Below are 20,871 nucleotides of genomic sequence, written 5' to 3'. Positions count from 1 at the left end.
TGTAGGTAGCAATTACTATGCTCAGCTGCAGATGATACTCGTGGCTGATAAACATTAACAGTTGTAGTCCGCTTCCTTGTGTGCTTTGTACCCCTGTGGCGTACGTTTTTTGCACTGCAGAATGTCTGAAGCACGAATGTGAAGTGTGCAAAAAAGGGTGGCTGCTAAATGCAAAGTTTAATGATCTGCTCATGTTTTGAGTGTTGAGACACGAGTTAGTGTGCTCTGTGTGCGATTCTTTTGAGAAGAAGAGAGACAATGGTGCGACTCTACTGCCTCTACTGAAGTTAGACAAAATAACTGCAGTCACTTTGAATATACATAAACAACTATCGTCAAATTTTATAAGGAAAAACAACTGTGTGTTACACTTCAGAGAGATTTCATATCAATTCTGTATTTCTGGAAAGCTTTTCACACTGTACCACACAAGCAGCTTGTAGATTGCATGCCTATGAAATATTGTCTCAGTTATGTGACTGGATTTGTGATTTCCTGTCAGAGAGGTGACAGTTCGTAGTAATGATGGAAAGTTATTGAGTGAAACAGAAGTGATTTCTGGCATTTCCCAAGGTAGTGTTATAGGCCCTTTGCTGTTCCTTATCTATATGAACAATTTGGGAGACAATGTGAACAGCTGTCTTAGGTTGTTTGCAGATGACACTGTTGTTTATCGACTAATAGCATCAACAGAAGACCAATGCAAATTGCAAATTGATTTAGGGTGTGAAAATTGGCAGTCGACCCTAAATAACAAAAAGTGTGAGGTCATCCACATGAGTGTTAAAAGGAATTTGTTAAACTTAGGTTACATGACAAATCAGTCAAACCTAAAGGCCGTAAATTCAACTAAATATCTAGGGATTAGAATTACAAACAACTTAAATTGGAAGGAACACATAGAAAATGTCATGGGGAAGGCTAACCAAAGACTGCTTTTTATTAGCAGGACACTTAGAAAATGTAACAGATCAACTAAGGAGAATGCCTACATTACGCTTGTTCATCCTCTTTTAGAATACTACTGTGCGGTGTGGGATCCTTAACACGAAGGACTGACAGAGTACATCGAAAAAGTTCAAAGAAGGGCAGCGCATTTTGTATTATAGCGAAATATGGGAGAGAGAGTCACTGAAATGATACAGGATTTGGGCTGGGAATCATTAAAAGAAAGGTGTTTTTCCTTGCGATGGACTCTTCTCACAAAATTCCAATCACCAACATTCTCCTCCAAATATGAAAATATTTTGTTGACACGGATCTACATAGGGAGAAACAATCATCACAATAAAATAAGGGAAGTCAGAGCTTGTTTGGAAAGATAAAGGTGTTTGTTCTTTCTGCATGCTATACAAGATTGTAATAATAGAGAATTGCGAAGGTGGTTCAATGAACCCTCTGCCAGGCATTTAAATGTGATTTGCAGAGTATCCATGTAGATGTAGATGTAGATCGTAGCATGGTGTAGTCAGTTTTTAAGAAAAACAATTAAGGAGCCGTTTGAAGACACTGTGAGGCTTGACAAAACCTTGCTAAAAGGCAGTCATTATCTAAGAAAAGACTGATAATGATAGCATATGTGGAAGTTCTGCTGTTGGAAAGGATGCAAAAATTATTGTCTAGCATGCTGAAACTGCATCTGGTTTCCTAGCTACCTGCCTCCATGTTTACAAATTGGAGAAAAAAAAGAGGAACTACTATGATGTAATGAACCACAATAGTTTTCTGAAATCGTACTAAAGTCAATTACTGGAAAAATTATATCAGCCATCTGTCATCGTAATGAATAGTGCCCCTTACCATTAAGTTATTAAAGATAAAAGCTCCAACAACTACAATGAAAAAAGGTGACAGTGCTGAATGATTGAAACGCCACAATATGGAATTTCAGGACGATTTATGTGAAGTGGAACTCCTGTAATCTTGTGCATCACACAGAAACAGTTCTTAAAGAAGTCAGTGTAGAAAGTAATATAGAGAAATATAGCTGTATTCTTCGGCAATTCCAATGACACGTCCATAGGCCTGAGCTCGTAACAACCGTGTTGAGAAAGAAAGCAAATCTGAACTAAGTGCCATTTACCCTATGCTGTAATTTGTCCATTTTTGTTGTGTGTTTCATATTTCTGACTGAATGCTGTATATTGCATTTTTGCACACAAGAAATCTCATCTTATATTACGGAATACCTCTCTGCACAAATATGATGTACCAAATGCACTATGATTGGTAAGTACTTAAGCATTTTATATTATTTTAATATTGTGAACTACTGTATTTACATGAATGAAATTATGATTCAAATCTATATGTGTGTGTGTATTGCTGACAACAGCCGTAATGGCCAAAAGCTATAATTGTGTGTATCTTTTTCTTGTGCCAATTGCGACTAAGCATCTCTGCTATATGGTGAGTAGCAACTCTGCTTCTCTAATATTGTTACATTCCATTCTGTATTTTCCATTGTTTGAAATTGCATTATGGTTCACAGTCCCAGATAAACCGCGGATGGCCCTCAACTGCCTGAGTCGGTCAGTTCAAAGATCTGTCCGGTAGGACTGTGACTAGTAAAGCATTGTGGTGATCCAACCGCCTTTTTGGGTTATGACAGCTTTACCTAGATGCTGCAGTACACCCTGCGACATTACACTGGGATGCTGAAGAGATACCAGAAAAAGAAGAACCCAACCAAACAACAGCAAGACTTTGGCAGGATTTGTATAACTAGAAAGAATATAGCCAAAATATTATCAAAAGTAAAGCACTGCTGGAACAGATCGACCAGCACTGCTGGAAAAACAGATACTGCAAATTGTTATCAAACTTTCAAGCCTAGCCGAAACGTGATATCAGATCGCAGTCTGGATTTTACAGATGGAAATTGGAATCTAGTCCCAAAAAATACAGAAATATGCCAAGTTTTGATGTATCATCAAAGACAGAAATGGAATGTGTCACCAGAAGCCTCAAACACAATAAAGTAGGCTGAGATGATTCAACAGTAGTAAAGCTGTCGGGGAGCGCAAATGATAGTACCACACACAATACAGTCACGCTTATCTAGAACATTTGGGATAATATGTTGCATCGTTATGTTTGTAAGCAACTGATACTGACAAATGGGCAATGAGGAATGTGAGACGTTACACACTGAGTTAGTTGATCAAACTTCTGAATAAAGTAATGTATATCTTCAAAGCAGAAAACACACAGAGGCATTAAAAGCTAAGACCTAAAGTCAAACTCTTGCTCTTTCAATACGTTTATCTAACACACAATAAAAACTAACCACATTTACAAACATAGTGTTTTGCTTTGTGACACTAATATTCAGATTAAATATACCGTCTGTTATAACTATAACAAACCTTGTAACAAGTTGGGAAGGAGCGGTAAAAATTCTTGATACAGTAAGTCATGACTGCCACCACCAATCGATCTAAACAGGGCACGTAGCAGGAGGAAATAGTTAAATGGCTCTTTCGCTGTCATCGCCAATTCCATTGACCTACATAGAAAATAAAACGAAAATAATCATTCAGTATGTCAAATTATCTCACAGCTGGAGAAAAAATCATATTTGAAGCATGAAATATGAACAGCATATAAAAATGGAAGCCAAAGAGTGGTAGTTTCTGCAGGAAGTTAGCCACCTATCTGTCAATCCTATGTACTACATCAGCTACTGGCTTTAGTTATCTCTCTTACTTCCAGCAGACAACGCCTGCATTAAGTGCTCTCCTGTCAGCTTCTTATGAGTCCACGTTACACAACAGTAGTTGGCCATAGTAAAAACAAATACACTGACAATATTTCAGTTGCAATGTCCCTAGGTTCAGGGGTACAGTCAATATAGAGCTAACTTGCAAAACTCTGCACAACGCCTCATTCTTACAGTAGTTGTACTTCTTTACCAATGACAGCTATGTGATACTAATGTGTTTCAATGTACAACACCAGTATGGAAATGAACAGATTATTTCCTTTTCTCTTGAAAAAAGGAAAAAGATAGTAACACATGCTGAATTCAATATTAATATCATAGCTGACAGCAATGGTGTGTCCACCTTCACTGACTTAGTAAAAAACTTTGGTTTCACAATAAATGTCATGCAACCCACTAGAGTAAATGCACAGTCAGCTACCTGTGTTGATAATATTCTAACAAATTATGTATTTGAAGATGTTTATAAATTTTGCATAGGTTTAGGAATCTCTGACCACTGAACTATCAAAAATTAAGAAATTTTATGTAACAAAAGCCATGTGAAAAGGAACTTCAATGAAAAAAATTCAATTACATTTAGAAATAAGTTAAGAGAGGTTGAATGGGCTTACAACAGCTGTATTTCAAATGTTAACAACTTTAACAATTTTTAAGTAGCTTTCTTGAAATATTTAATGAAAATTTTCTGCTTAGAACCATATGCAACAAAATGACTAATAAACTTAAGTGGATAACCCAGGGTATAAAAATATCTAGTGCCAGGAAGAGGGGAACTCCATAATGAACTGAAATGTAACCAAACCAGATGTTTTACTAAGTATGTTCATCATTATAAAGCTACATTTAAAAAAGTTGTGAAGGCAGCTAAACAAACCGCAGGCAAAAAGTTCATTGCACAACATAAAAGTAAAATAAAAGTAGTGTGGTCTGTTGTCAAATCAGAGTTAGGTGCTAAGAGTTAGTAATAATGAAATATCTAGGATTAAAGTAGATAGAAGCTTTATTGTAAACTCGGCTCAGACATCAGAGTGTTTCAATTAATTAGTCATAAATGTGGCAAAGTCAGATGTTGATGTAGCAGAGAATCACAGTAAAGTAAATCCCTTTGGAATCCACCACAGAGCTGAGTATCTTAAGGATTCTTAAAAAGTCACGATAAAGGATATGGAAAATGTTATATTATCATTAAAAAATAAAAACTCTGCTGGGTGGGATGGGATACCCACTAAAGTGATTAAAACTGTATGTGGCATAATAGCACCTTCCCTAACTAAAATATTCAACCAGTCTTTTGAACAGGGATGCTTTCCCACTGTTTTGAAGTATGGCGAAGTCAGATTTCTATTCAAGAAAGGGGTGAGGGAAGACATGGGAAACTATCGGTCTATTTCTATTCTTCCAGTCAGGTGAGAAGTGTCAGAGAAAGTAGCTGCAAATCAAATCAAAAATTTTATTGAAAAATTTTTATTATAAGTAACCAATTTGGATTTCAACCAGGAAAAAACACACTGGATGCAGTAAATAACTTTATTGAAAAGACAGGCAAATCATGGATCAGAGGAGTAAAGCTGCGTAGGTACCTTCTATGGTCTCGTAAAAGCATTTGACTCTGTGAACCATGACGTGTTTATCTACAAATCAGACAAATACGGAATTAAGGACAATGCTCTGCACTGACTAACATCACACTCACACAACAGAAAACAAAGGGCAACCATACCTCAGACGCAATGAATTATTATTCTAAAGGGAGTGCAGTATCACAAGGTGTGCCTCAAGGCTCCATTTTTGTGGTCAATCCTGTCCCTATTCTACATAAATGACTTACCCATAAATATAAATTCCCCATCAGTTGTGTTTGCAGACAATACTTCTGTTTTAATTGAACATGATGATGCAGAAAAAATTCCGAGCTCCATCGTAAGCACACTGGGTACCTTAGAAAACTGGTTGGAACTGAACATTGCAAAACCCGTATGGTACATTTCAAAGCCAAACATTCAAAATGTATGGAATTTAAAATACAACATAACAATCAACCTATGAAAGAAGCTGACATGGTCAAATTCCTGGGACTAAATGTGGACAAAGCAGGAATACACATATTGACTTCCCTTCAAATAAACTACGCACGTTTGCATTTGCAATGCAAATGCTACCAAATTCCATTGACTTAAGTACATAAAAATTGCTTATCACAGTTGTTTTGAATCTGTCATTAGATATGGGATAATTTTTGGGGAAGTCCAAGTTGTGTATCTTGAATACTGAAACTGAAAAAGAAAATTGTCTGATACATGCTTACAGCACAGCAAACAGAGTCTTGTTATTCATTATTTTGGAAATTACAGATCCTAACTGCCCCTCCATATACATTTGTGAAATTATAATCTTCCTATACAGCAGACAAAAATTATTTGAGGGGAATCCTTTTAACCACACATATAACACAAGAAATAAAATAATTTTATTCTACCCACACACCAGTTGAATTTACATGCGTAGACTCCACAGTACATGAGGATGACAGTATAGGACAAGGTAATGGGCAAAATCATATTGCATATGAAGCCAGAAATTTTAAAAACAAGGCAACAGCAGATTCTGTGGGAGAAATGCTATTATTCAAAACAAAATTCATAGAGGATGAAATGATAATTTGAAGAAGGGGGGTAATTAAGTGTTAGATTTTACTGTATGTATGTATAACAAAATTTTATTATTATTATTATTATTATTATTATTCTATTTGTTAACGTAAGCTGTTCTTTGTTAATGGTGAAATTTTACCACAATTTGACATGTCTCCTGTACCTGAATCAAACGATTTAGATTATGTACGTTATGAGACAAATAAACCACAATTCACAATTAAGAAACTCTTACAAATTTACATACATTAAATGTAAGTACTGCTAATCATTTGTCATCATACCAGGGCTTTGTTGCAGGTTGTTTTGTTTTGTTTTGGTTTGTTATACATAGAACAGTATATCTATACAATAGAATAATACATACAATTTAAATTAACCCTGGATTTGTCAATTTAGGCTGGAATTCAGCTCAAGACAATACTGATATTTTTGCTCATCTGAAAGGAGGTCTGTGAGTGGGGATCAAAATGTATATTCATTATCTGAAGGACTCACCAATACATAAGCGCAAAGCACAATGGTGTGGAGTTCTAGTATCTGATAATGAGCAGGCAGCAAGAAGGGAACAAAATTGAAAAGGGTAAACCAATAATAACAAATCATGAGCGTACCTGTTAACAATCTTATGTAGGTGGGGTCTGAGCATGTGTTTGTTCTCCTCTGGAAACAAAGAAACACTACCAAACACCAACTTGAAAAGTTTCAAGTACAAGTTGCTCTTCTCCATGCCATTTCCCATCTCCTCCATTCTTTTCAAGAGATACTCAAGAAGAACAGTAGCAAACACAGGTGATGTGGTTGGATTTGCAAGAAAAGAGTTTGCCACAACTTGTAGTGCTGAATTCTTGTAGATTCGATCCACTACAAATTCTATTGTTGTTGAGAACACTTCATTAAATGTTAGGGGATTCATCATAGAGAACTGAAAACAGGAATAAATAATTAACTTCTGATTTCACCAAATACAAGTGTGTCATTGTTATAGGTCTAAGCAGCTCAAAATTTAATGCAAAGAAAATCACACATGGTTACACATTTTAAAGATTTTTTTGTCACGAAGTTTATTTTCTAGCCCACACTGCAGGTATTGATTACTTTAAATGTATTCTGCTTGTTACAGATATACTATGTATATGGCAGATTCTTCGTGCCATAACACAATACATTATGTTATATTCTGCATTATAACTTAAAGATCCACAAACATGCGCTGAATAAAACACCCATACAATATTGGCATTAATGTTAGTCTTTCCCAAACATATCTTTAACAAGGTGCTTGATTTGGCGTTATCTGTAAGGGAGAGCCGTGCAAAGTGGCCATTGGGGTTCTTGGGGTGCTGGCGTAGGGCAGGAAATGAACTTATTCTCCCTGGAGAGCCATCCACTCCATGAAGTCTAACCTGTCTGCTGTGCTACTCTTCGGAGTTATAATAATTTCTGTGGATTGTAGATATATGACTTTACAAATAAACCATACCCTAAAACCGGATGACCAGACACAGTGAGTTATGTGCCAGTTGTGCTCCCTCAAGCTTATGTATTCTGTACAGGAGTTTGCGAATGAAGTTTGACTTTTATTTGTGGAAAATGTAATTCAAACCATGTTTTGCACTGAAATATATTCTGTTCTTTGTTAAAACAGATTTTTACCCCTTAGTTTTTACTTTAAAACTAAGTAGCCACCTTGCCTGCTTATTTCAGCAAAGTGGGCATTTTACCACTTTGTGAAAATAGAACTGTTTAACTTATTAGGTTTTAATAAAGCAAGATATAATATAAAAATTCGAACAATGACTCATTGGTATTATAGTCATAGGAGACTACGTTTCTTCATTTTTTGAAGTGCAAAATTTTACGCGCGTGCGTGAGTGTGAATGTAGTGTGTATTGCTGACACAGGCTTTAATGGCTGAAAGCTGTAACTGTGTGAATCTTTTTGTTGTGCTTATCGCGGCTCAGCATCTCAGCTATATGGTGAGTAGCAACTTTCCTTCTCTCATATTGTTACATTCCATCCTTGATTTTCCATTGTTTGGCCTTTTGCCTTTTAGTAGTTTTAATTTGATTTTTATAACATTTTACATTCTGGTTATTTTTCTGATGTTTTTATTCAGTTATAATATTTTTTGAGTGCTTGTAAAAAAGATTATGAAATCTTATTATTCCCACGATCCATCTGCGGATGGAATGTGAAGAAAACTTACCATACACTACACTAGAAAGCTAATTATACCACACAGTTTAGTTATTTGGAGTTTTAAGTGAACACATAAATACTTACAACTCCTGAGAAATGTTCCAACACTTCTTTTTCTTCTTTTGAGCGAACTGTTTGGTTAGCAGCATTCCTCTGAACAGCAGGCAAAATGAGACCCGGTAACATGGGGTTTGCACTAAGAGTGTATATATCGAGAGCCTTCATCCCCCACTTAACAAGACGTATAAACATTAGTGTTTCTTTTGGATGAAATAGTTTTCCTTGTGTTGATCCTTCAATGGTTGGAACCTGAAGAAAAAAAAATTACAAGAATTAAACTTCAATCACTTTGCTTCAAATGTTTTGAAAAAACAATTTTGTCACTTGTGCCTACATACTTTATACTAAATACTTCTGCAATACAAAACAATTTCACTGACTGATTACAATGAACGTGCACTGTACCAGCAAGTTTTAAAGAAAATGTTGTATCACTAGAATGTTACTCAGGTTTTCAAATCTCGTCAGAAGCAGACCCCAACAATCAGTCATTTCTTCTCACCCCGTGCGGTAAGTCTCCCCTGACACACAGTTCTGCGTGACTTTCCCAAAACCAACCCTTTTCCTAGACCTCTCCAGACCTTTTCCTTCACCTCTCTTCCTTTCTCTTCAACCCTTCTTCCTGAAGGAGCCTGTCTAATTAAAACCTTTTTTTATGTGTGTGTTCTGCTGCCGCTTGGTGAGCAGTGTTTTTCATCTATCTAATTACATTCTCTTGATTACTTTCTAAGATGTATGTGTACCTTCCATGGTCTAATTTATGAAGGTGGTTTGAAAAGTTCTCGTAACGAGACAGAAAAAAAGTACTTACATCACTGAAACGTTTTTTATTTTTCAATGCAGTCTCCTTGTAAATTATGCACTTGGTTCAACAATGTTTCAGTGCCTTGATCCCACCTCAAAACTGAGTTTCCTCCAGGCCTTCAAAATAGTTGTCAACTCCGGCTATCAGTTCTTCATTTGAAGTGAATCTTTGTCCACCAAGAAAAATTTTCAGTTTTGAAAGAGATGGAAGTCTGACAGAGCCATATCAGGTGAATAAGGCAGGTGCGGCAACAATTCATACCTTAGTTCATGTAATTCGGCGATGGCGATGGCATGCGTTTTTTATCCAGCATCAACAGTTGCAGCACCCATCAGGCACATAATTTTTTCATTTCTAATTCTTTAGTTAAAATTTAATATACCTTTTCGTATGACATCTGGCAAGCTTGAGCTATTTTACACACTTTCAATCGGTGATCCTCCATGACCATTTTGTGCACTTTTGCAATGATTTATGGAGTAGTGACACATTTTGGCCGACCACTGCGCAGATCATCATCTAAGATGAAGGCGGTTCCTCCAGGACGAGGCTCTTCCATTGCACTTCGGTTGGGCTGACCCCTGCGATTACCCCTAATGTGGGTAACTCGGGTGCATAATTTTTTTTGGTAGTCGGGACTGCGTTCCCGCAGACCTGGTCTAATCATAATTCAAAGTTAGATTATTTTCATATAGCTATTACAAATACATCGACTGCAACGTCATTAGGGGTCTTGGATCCGGGCGCTGGCGTGCCAGCGGTGGCCTGTCGGGGCTGCTGGTGCCTCCATGTAGAGGCTGTACGAATCTGTGTCTGTACTATTAATCATTGTATATTTACTTGTTTCATGAGCATTGCCATCTTCCTACCGAACTGCTGTACGAATCTGTGTCTGAGCCGGTGCGACAGTAATTTCATATAAGCAGTGCACTACACCACTCTCAATCAATACAGGTAGGAAGGGATGTTCATATCCTGCAATTACATAGTAGCACACTGACAACGTTAATGCAGTAACACCACTTTTGACTACCAGATCATAAAGATCGAAGTTCGGAAATGTTATCATTACCCAACTACTGGAAATAGTTCCTAAGCTCTCCTGACCAAATTTAAATTCCTTTCTCCACTTGACAACAGTTGAATATGAAGGGGCACAGTCCCCCAGTGTATTCTGGAAATCGGCATGAATGTCCTTTGCTTTCATACCTTTCTTTACGATTTTTTCCACCTTCGCAAATCACTACGCAGGAACAACAAAAGAGTCATGTCACCGCCACAGCTCTCTTCAAAGAGCACTGACATTGCACGTGTTTATAGGCAATGGTCCAATGAATATCATGTGAACAACTTGTTGCGCTAGTGTTGACCTCTCATGGTGATTCTGAGAAATTTTCAAGCTACACTCTTAATTCTCACTTGGGTAGACTGTTATAAGCTTTTTATTGCATTGGTTAAATTGTTTGTGACTCAGCACTTTTTTAATATTTGCAGCATCATATGTCTTTCTGGGTCTGCAGCTCATGGGCTCGTGGTAGTGTTCTCGCTTCCCGAGCACGGGGTCGCGGGTTCGATTCCAGGCGGGGTCAGGGATTTTCACCTGCTCCAAGATGACTGGCTAGTGTTGTGTCATCATCATCATCATCATCATCATCATCATCAACCATCTCCATTACGGTCCACAGCAAGGCAACGGCAAACCACCTCCATTAGGACCTTGCCTAGTACGGCGGTGTGGGTCTCTTGCATCATTCACCTACGCACTGTCAAGAAGAATGGGATTTCATTTTCATTTCCATTTCCATTTCCATTTCCATGTATTTCTGGCTCAGAATTTTTGAGATCTAAAATTGAGAGTGTATAGACAACAACTAAATTCCTTTCTGTTCTCTATAAATTACAGCTTTTCTACTGGAACTAAAATGTGCAGCGCTTAATAGTGAAGCTGTGAAGTTGGATATAACATTATTCTTTATTGCAGTCTGAGCAATGAGCACATCTAAAGGACAGTGCACGTATTATCACTCGATGAAATGACTACAAGAGCTATGGAAATTGTGTGTGCCTCAGCCTCTTACTCAAAACTGAAATAACCCAACAAACCTCACTCACCTTGCAAGCAGCACAGCCCCATGTAATTGTCTTTGCACCGCACACCAAAGTTTTCACGAGGGCACGGCAGTCTGTTACTGTGTAGTTACTGCCCTGTGTCTGAGGAAACCCGAACTTCTTTTCCTCCTTTTCTGTTGGTAGCTTCCCTGTAGAAAATGAGTGTAACAATGTTTTATTATGAATGGGTTTACCGACAAATTTTTATTTAAAATAATATGCAGAATGTTTAACATAAGTATCAAAACATATAAAAAATAAGAAGGTCTACACAGATCATCATTTATGTTATTGTTTTCATCTGGAGCAGAGCAAACAACACTGATTATCAAGTGCCAAGTTGAGGATTTTCGGCTGCCATGGGTCAATACTTAATTAAATTTATGAACAATGAGGGAGGTCAGCTGATGGCCACACAGCTTCTGGCACCAATGTCAATTATACTGGAACAATGGCTGGAAATGAGTGAGAGGCCAGTTATCTTCTGGCTGATATGGATAATCCCTGGGTTAAGCTGACAAGGAGTCAGCAGACATGAATAATGCAATACTACACAGAAAATTAATTTAACTATATGGAGTCAAATGAAACAGCAAAATTTAAGATGATTATTTTGGAATTCAGTGACTGATTATTTCACTTAAGAATGGCACTTTAAACTTATTAACTTGGGCTTTCATAGTTAATTACTTGCACTGATTCAATTCAGTTTGATTTGGAAAAGACCTTAAATGAACTGTGGTGTGCTCAGATAGACTGTTTAGCCAACCACAATGAGCCAAAAAAATTCTTTGGACAGTTTGAGATGTTAATGCACTTAATATGGTGAACAGTATACAAGATGTGTTAAGAAAGTACCAAACCTTTGGTTGGTATATACACATTTATTCATTTGGAGGTACAAAACCCTAGACCCCTCCAAAGTAGTCTCCTTGGTAAAGCCACACTTCTCATTGTGTTCCCACCACTGTTGAAAACACTTCTGGAACTCATCTTTTAGAATGGTTATCAGCTAGGCTGTCACATTCCATATTATGTCCTCTCTTACCTCTAATTATATTGCTTTCAGAGGCATTTTCAGCTTCAGAAATAACAAAAACTCATTCAGTTGACAGCCTGACCAACAGGGACGTTGCATTTTACAAGGAAAGTTGAATCGGATGAACAGAATGGCTGGGTGCATGATCATCATGGACCTGCTAAATTTTTGCTGCCCACAGACCCGGTCACTTGCACCATGCAGCATGAAAAAAATATGATGAACGACCTCCTGACAGTATTCCTTTATTATTGTTTGGCCTCGTGTTGAGACCAAAGACGGAACACCCTATGAGCACATGACCCTGAATTTGTTGTGGACCTGCTGTGCTCTTTTGGCCTCCTTCCATTGTGATGCCTGCATCTTGGTCCCTGAGTTGTGCCAGCACCCTCTAAGAAACAGAAAGCCTATTCATACTGGGCATGATGTCCCAACATGGCATCATCTGTAGTCTCCAAAAGCTTGTAAACATCGAGCTGTGTGCTACTGTATTATAATCTCAAACATTTGTGACGGGAGTTAATACATATTGAGTGTGGAATGTTTTTGTTTCCTTGGTGTGCACAAGACTGGCTGATTTGTTTGCATTCTGTCACGTCTTGTTATTAGTAAAAACAAAGATTCTATGACTTACCAAGCGGGAAAGCGCTGGTAGATAGGCACAATAAAAACTAAAATAAAAAAAAAAAAACCACACAAACACACACAAAATTTCGATCTTTCGCAACCCACGGTTGCTTCGTCAGGAAAGAGGGAAGGAGAGGGAAAGATGAAAGGATGTGGGTTTTAAGGGAGAGGGTAAGGAGTCATTCCAATCCTGGGAGCGGAAAGACTTACCTTAAGAGGAAAAAAGGACAGGTATACACTCGCATATACACACATATCCATCCGCACACACACAGACACAAGCAGACAGCAGAAAATGTCCCGTAACGTAAGTCTTTCTGCTCCCGGGATTGGAATGACTCCCTTTCTGCAAGTTCAAAGGTGTTTTTGTTTTGTTTAAGTTCTTAAAAAGAGTTAAATTTTAATGACGAAGAGATTGTTTTTCTTGACCTGTCATGACATTAAAATCGTGTCTCAAGAAAACCTTTTTATATTGTGAGGAAAAATAAAAATAACTGATTCATGAAATCTACTATGGAAAATGGACATGCAAATAAACATTTTGTTTCGAAACCAATGAAAAGTACTCAGCAATAGGTTACACATTTGAAGTTTATATTTATCAGAAATAGATTTCTAAATCAATTTTTGAGTTCTGGGTGCATTCATGAAATTGATTGTTCCAAGGCGGGCCATGGCCTACAACCGATGACTTCAGAGACCAGTGCACAGGCTTTCTTTTCTTAGGGGGGGGGGGGGGGTGCTTTTTGTACTCATAAACCCATAGCTCATCACCTGTGATCATAGTGTTCATAAAGTTGGGGTTACTGTTTGCACTGCTCAATACATCCTGTGCAGTTTCCAGACAGCAATATTTCTACACTTTGTCAGCACTTTTGGTACGAATTTTCACACACACTCCTTGTGCACAAATCCTTTGTCAAAACAAAATATACCAATTCACTGCTTACCCTACCTCACCTCATTTGCAAGTTCTCTTACTGTGATACACAGGTCTTCCACGAACAATCCTGCATTTGTTCAATGACATTGTCATTATGGCTTGTTGAGTGTATCTGAATGGAGTCCACTGTCTCCAGATGTGTAACCACTGGCGAAGGAATTGTAGCCACCTTTATCTGTGAATTGCTCGTTGCATTGTTCACAAAAGTATTTTGCATATTTTGAACAGTTTCCACTTGGGTATCACCAAGCTTTTGACACACAATTTGATCCAATATAGCTGCTCCTGTCCACCTCATATGCTCAGGCATGTGACACCTCAAAGTGCAACTGCAACTTTACCTGTTCCAAACACTATCCCATTTTCATTGAAGAGCAGGCTCGTATCCCCTATCTTATAGAAACCTACTACTTACCTCAATTTCATAACCTGATTTGACCCTTCCCTGTCCATTCCCCTTTTTTGTGAACACCACCTTGTCTCCAGTTTGAGCAGGAGCAGGAAGTCCTAAGAAGGGCGCATAGCGTTGGATAGACTGTGACACTTTGGGTTAGATGGAGAGTAATGTTTCTGGCCCTATCCACAACATCTCTTCTGGTTTATCAGCAAAATACTCGAAATGTTAAGTTAGATTTTTTTAATATTCCTTGGCACACACCCAGTACAAAGCTGCTCATCATCATTAGCCTCCAGCTAAATTACGTTGCAGATGCCAGTTTCACATTGTAAGCATTTCAGCTTACAAACGCCAATTCTGGGTTCTCACAAGAACCAGGATTTAATGCTGACACTTTACTCGTGAACATTTGTGTCTCGCTGAAAGCTGGCAGAAATCAAAAGTAAGTGGGCCTGCACCTGTGAGCAACTTTTAATCAAGCAGTGCCCTGTCTCCAACCCCCCCCCCCTCCCCCCAAACCAAAGCTTAACCAATCAGGTAGTTGAAAATCTATGAGACTGTGCTAATCATCATCATCATCATCATCATCATCATCATCATCATCATCATGTGTTCTGTTACATTAGAAGATACTTCGCATCTCATTTCATGAGATCCATTGCTTCCTCTTCAATGCCAGAGTATATGCTGCTTCCATTACAGCATCCAGGATCTGAAATGTCTTGCTTCTTCACCTCCTCTTTCCTTCCACATACTCTTCTAAGACTGTTATCATAAGCCCTTCCTTCTTTCTTAATATGTGTCAATCCAGTTTCAATTCCTTGTTTTTATTGCATGCAATAACCTTCTTTACTCTACCACTCTTCTCAATAACTCTTCTTTTTTCGCTGTATCCATCCAACTTGTTCTTTCCATCCTCCATCACATCCACATTTCAAAAGTCTCCAGTCTTGCTCTACCGTTCTTCCTCAGTGTCTACGTTTCAGCACCATACAGCAGGACATTCCTCACAAAACATTTTATTAGCCTTTTCCTCAAATCTTTGCCATATTGCTGAAGAAAATTTCCTTTTCTTACAAAATGTCTATCACTATTGTTATTTTGGTTTCATTTTTGTGCTGCTCTCATAAGATTTGAATGTGTACTAATACTTCTACATTCAACATTATTTTTACCTTTTTATTTCCTCTCAGGACCATTACTTTTGTTTTCTTTGTATTTCTTTTTCTTCCGTATCTCTTCCCTTTAGCTTCAATGGTGTTCATTACATTCTGTAAATATTTTTGATCATTCTTTTTCCTCCAATTTTTACCTCTTTGTCGTCTAGTGGGCAGCGGTCAATCATACTTTCTAAGTACAGACTGGAGACAGACAGAAGCCTTACTGCTTTTCCTAGTTCTACTGAGTTGGTACTTTCTCTTCTCACTTACACTGATGCTCTTTGATTTAAATATAATGAGTTTACAAGTCAGCTGATTTTTTAGTCTACTCTTTTTTTCTCCTCATTATAGTTGCAAGTATATCCCACACCATATCATCAAAGGCCTTTTCCAGGTATGGAAAACACATACGTTATGTATCTTCCTCTTTCAGTAAACTTTTCTCCCAAAATTCGCAAAAGTCTTATTGCAGCTCTAGTGCCCATATTCAGTCGAAAACCAAATTTCTCTTTAGCTTGATTCTCCTCCTTTACCTTTTTCCATCCTTTTCTTAATGACTCTTAAAATAACGTTGGCTGCATGTGAAATAAATGTCCTGTGCTCAATGTGTTTCTCTGTTCTTTGTCAGAAACTTCTCTGGACATTCACCACTGTCTCGGATATTTTGTTACATAACTTTAATCTCTCTCTTACATCTTCTTGGCTCAAACATTTTAGTTATTTCTCCCTGGAACTCTATCTGTAGCTACCACTTTCCCATTTTTCACTGCAGTTATTGCACTCTTTACTTCTTCCATAATGATTGTTGGTAATTTCTTGCCATCATTTACACTGTGCATGTTCTCGTTGTCATTTATGTTGTGGATGGATTCAAGTTCCAAGCATGCTGGTTTGTATTTGGGTCATACGGCTCTTTTAAACAATCGTCCCAACTCTGTGGGATGTCCTCATGACCTCTGTACACTACATTTTTGTCTATACAGAGTATTTCCATACTAGCTCTCCTTGCTCTGTTTTCATCTCCATGTTGCAATACTTACTCTCTTATATAGTGAACTGTATCTCCTTTCTTCTCCAGTTCTTCAATTGACTCACACTCCTCTTTTAGCCATTTTTTTTCCTGGCCTGGTCTCTTACTCTATGTAGTTCATTATTCAGACTTCGGCACATTTCTTGCGTGTTCATCACTCACTTCTCAAATGAAAAGATGTTTCTGACTTACTCAAAATCAGCAAGCACCATTTCAGTCAATATCTCTGGAAGGGACATAGCAGATCTCTTTCCATGTTTTCTTTTTGTAAATACGTATTATGTTTTATTATGTATTCTTGTTTTATGACATGTTCCACATTCCTGAGGATTTTCAATAAGATGAAGTCTATACGAATTTAATGCTTTAAAGAAATTGTACAACAGAAGAGTGCAGGCAACAAGAACTCACCGTCTGCATTAGCAAGGGCCTTCGTCAGCTCCGAGAAAGTGTTTGCGGCAGACGCGCTCACTGCCGCTGCAGAGTACTGTTGGGTGGCAGTCTCCTTGGCGAACCCTCTGGGTAACGCCGCACCAGGTGTCGCCGAGCCCGGAGTCGTGGGTATGGAGCTCATCAGTGGGATGAATGGGGCGTTCGTCGCCGCAGCTGTCGGCACCCCTGCCACCACCATCCCTGCTGATGCTGCTGTGGCTGCGACATTAGTGGTGGCGGGGCTGGTGGCAGCTGTGCCAGCAGGAGTGACGGCCGGGACGGCAGTGGCAGTGGATGCGTTCGGAGTGATGCTGCCTCCAGCAGCAGCGCCCACAGGCACCGACGCTCCTGCCACTGCGTTGCCACCGGGCTGCACTTTCAGCACGGGTGCCACATTGGGGTTTGGTGCGCCAGGCACCTGGCCAAGTGTTGTAGCGAGTGGTAACGGGGCTTTGCTGTAAACGCAACTAGCTCTTATTCCTTGTACAATGTCATTACCAATACAGAAAATGAAATGAAACACAACAGGTAATTATAGGCCCAAGCCTCCCAAACAATGTGTGGGGCTCATTTTGCATGATCTTTTGGCACGAAATGTTGGTCAATGGGGACACACAAAAGAGCTAGTAAATTGAAATCATATTGTCATCTCTCAAGTTTTTCAGAGTGATTGATTAATAGTGAGCTTCTTGATGTTCAGCTGAGTGTATTTCCATTTTATGTCCAATATGTTGATGACCAACCTGATCATACTCTTTCAGGTGCTGCGAATTTTGCTGTTTTGTGTACTCACTATCTAGACTCCACCCATACAGCATTCATGTAACACACAATTTGCAGCATGTGAAGAAGAGGACTGGGCCAGTTGCCCAAATATTGTATTGAATACAGAAACAACAACTCAGCTGGACATCCAGTGTACCATTAATCATACCTCATTCATTCAATGGTATAGATACTCTTGATATTTTTGAAAACAGTTAATTTTTTTATTTGACATATGTATTCAGGATGTAAGTGTTAAATAAGAAGAAAAGCAACAGGTCAATTTAAGTATATACAAGCAGTCTTGATGAAAGGAGGTTTTTATTTTCTGATTTATAATCAGCACTAATGGACAATGTACCTTAAATGATTAAAGCATTTTAAGGAGTTACATTTATACATAAAAGGAATTTTTAAGGAATATTCAATTTTATGTAAATGAGTACTACAGGAAAGAAGTCCAAGGCCAAAGTCATAAAATTGTTGTGGCAGACTGAATTTAAAGAGAGAGAATACTCTTAATTATAATTATGCAAAAAGAAAAACTGTTGCAACAACACTCATTTGAATTAATGTGGGAGGTAAGGGACAAAAGCTTATATCACTGATAAGTTGTTGTACTTTATGTCCATGGTGTCCCAGTGGTGATTCCACATTCACAATACACGCTCATGATGAACAGTAGTCCACGGTACATGAGCCAATGACTGGAAGTACTTATTTGGTCAATAGTAGGACCTGATGATCACACAAATGTAGCATTGACACTAATCGTCTGAGTAATAAATACTTTAAAAATATAGCTGTGGTGTTCCATTTCCACAACGTATATCGTCAGCCGCTGTCCTATGTCCACAAGAAAGATAGAGTTTTGCAAGTTTATTATGAAACACATTTTATGGTTATGTACTAGAATATTTTTTGAGGCTAAAATTCCCATTTGTAGAAATCGCCATGGTTTCCATAATCAGCAATTTTGTGACATTCATTTCACTTCACAAGATACTGGAACCTAGGTTTATGCTATATTCCTTGACTTCCTGATGCTATGTGATGCAGCTGTGCAGTTGCTTGGTGAACAACATACAAGTTTTCAAAATATTGGACCAACTTTGTGACTAAACTCAGGATTTTCTAGCAGTCAGAGTGACACATTATTCTTAACCTTTTGCTGCTACGGATGTGCTCTCTGATGAGGCAGCTTTTATGATAGTTGTGCTGCTCACCAAATGCTGGTGCATGTGCTGAGAGATGGTGCTCTGGCCAATATGAAATGCTTGATCACCCAATTTTTCTATAACAAAGAGATGAAAAAAATTGATTTTTGCACATTTTAAGTGTCCCATATCTTCACTCAATAAAGACCTGAATATCTTTTTGTTATTTGCCATACTTGCTGCATTGCATAAAATTAAGTAAAACACTGCATGAAATTTTAAAGATTTTGAAGAAGTAAAAATGCGTCGCATAAACTTTGCTGATTTTTAGCTCATACACTGCAGCGAATAAAATGCAGATATCAAAATTTTAAAATTGAGAGCTGAATGATCTCTCAATTTTATTCTTGAGTTATTGGTTTTATACCCACATGCAAAATGAGCCCATTCACATCGGTGCAAGTTGCAAATCGTGTTATTCGAGATATTGAAATGAGAATTTTTGCAAATGACAGTAGGCAATGAAGCATATATGTTGTAGAATAAATACATGTAACTGTTTTATTAACAGAGACATGGAAATAACTCATCTGCACCAGTGAGAGGTTGGCAGTTCAGTAATCATACAGACATCAGTAACACTGCAGGAAAACACAAGTGGCATGTGTACACAGGTCCACAGTACCTGGGGAGCGACTAAGAATGACCTTCAGCCCACAGTGACAAAAAGGTTAACAGGTCGTGACTGTCACATGTAGAAGTAAATCTGGGAGTATCGAAATGTTGGATATAGGGCCAGGAAGCCCTGTGAGGCTGCTATATATAAAAAAGTTGCAATGCCAGGAAACTGCAATGAAATGCAGAAAAACCAACACAGGTTGAACAATTTATATAGGAATAGGCACGTGGTTCTCAAGACAAAAATATGAAGTTTTGCATACAAATAAGCAGTTCATACGTCATTCACATGACTGATAACAAATCTCTGGAAATGGTGCTCACTGTAAAAGATCTACGAGTTACCATCTGGAGAAACCAACACAGCCACATGTAACTAGTAGCCAAAAACGTGAGCCCAGATCAAGATTCAATCAAAGAATCCTATAAAAATGCAGGGAAAAATAGGATTCACAGGACACTCATAGGCCAACTCTTGATTACTGCTCATTTTTCTGGCACCTTTACCAGGTAGGATTAACATCCGACAAATGCAAGAGCCAACGAACCACAGTGTTTTGCCACGGGTTTATTTAGTAAACACAAATGAACTATGTAGACACTCATTGAACTCCCGTGACAAATGCTAAAAAAGAGACATTTTTACATCACAGTGAGATCTACTGTCAAAATTCTGAGGCAGTGTATTTTATAAATGCTATTCATTGTATTACATCTTGAATCAGACATCTCAGGAAATTACTGGAAAGGGACGAATTTCAAATTTCGCCTCTTGTTATAATACTGAAAAGCACAAGTTGCAGTAATAATGTACTGAGAAAAAAAACCTTGTTTAACAGAGACATTTTGCAATCGAGTCTTTGTCAAGTGTCATACCTTAACAGAAACATGCACCTCCCTTATATACATATGACATGTACAAATCAAATCTTGCATTTAAAAAAATGGTTGAAATGGCTCTGAGCACTATGGCACTTAACACCTGAGGTCATCAGTCCCCTAGAACTTAGAACTACTTAAACCTAACTAACCGAAGGACATGACACACATCCATGCCCGAGGCAGGATTCGAACCTGCGACCGTAGCAG

The 20,871-nt window shown here is 38.1% G+C and overlaps 1 protein-coding gene and 1 non-coding gene across 5 annotated transcripts in view; one reads left to right on the top strand and one right to left on the bottom strand.

Annotated features, from left to right (window-relative positions):
• Window positions 1–20,871, bottom strand: part of LOC126284735 (transformation/transcription domain-associated protein) — a 392,578-nt gene that overhangs the window by 292,398 nt on the left and 79,309 nt on the right. For all 4 annotated transcript variants that reach the window (XM_049983877.1, XM_049983882.1, XM_049983889.1 and 1 more), the window contains exons 12-16: window positions 17,162–17,637; window positions 11,558–11,703; window positions 8,665–8,889; window positions 6,993–7,303; window positions 3,369–3,508 (exon numbers count right to left, since the gene is read on the bottom strand). In XM_049983877.1, the coding sequence (XP_049839834.1) occupies window positions 3,369–3,508; window positions 6,993–7,303; window positions 8,665–8,889; window positions 11,558–11,703; window positions 17,162–17,637 (1,298 nt within the window). The remainder of the gene's footprint in view (window positions 1–3,368; window positions 3,509–6,992; window positions 7,304–8,664; window positions 8,890–11,557; window positions 11,704–17,161; window positions 17,638–20,871) is intronic.
• LOC126291883 (U1 spliceosomal RNA) lies at window positions 9,946–10,104 on the top strand. Its single transcript, XR_007551903.1, has one exon. It is a non-coding gene; the product is annotated as a U1 spliceosomal RNA (small nuclear RNA).

This window comes from Schistocerca gregaria, chromosome 1 (assembly GCF_023897955.1).
Source record: "Schistocerca gregaria isolate iqSchGreg1 chromosome 1, iqSchGreg1.2, whole genome shotgun sequence".
NCBI classification, from domain to species: Eukaryota; Metazoa; Arthropoda; class Insecta; order Orthoptera; family Acrididae; genus Schistocerca; species Schistocerca gregaria.
The sequence above is the reverse complement of the archived record's forward strand: the minus strand, read 5'-3'. Positions and strand labels throughout refer to the sequence as shown.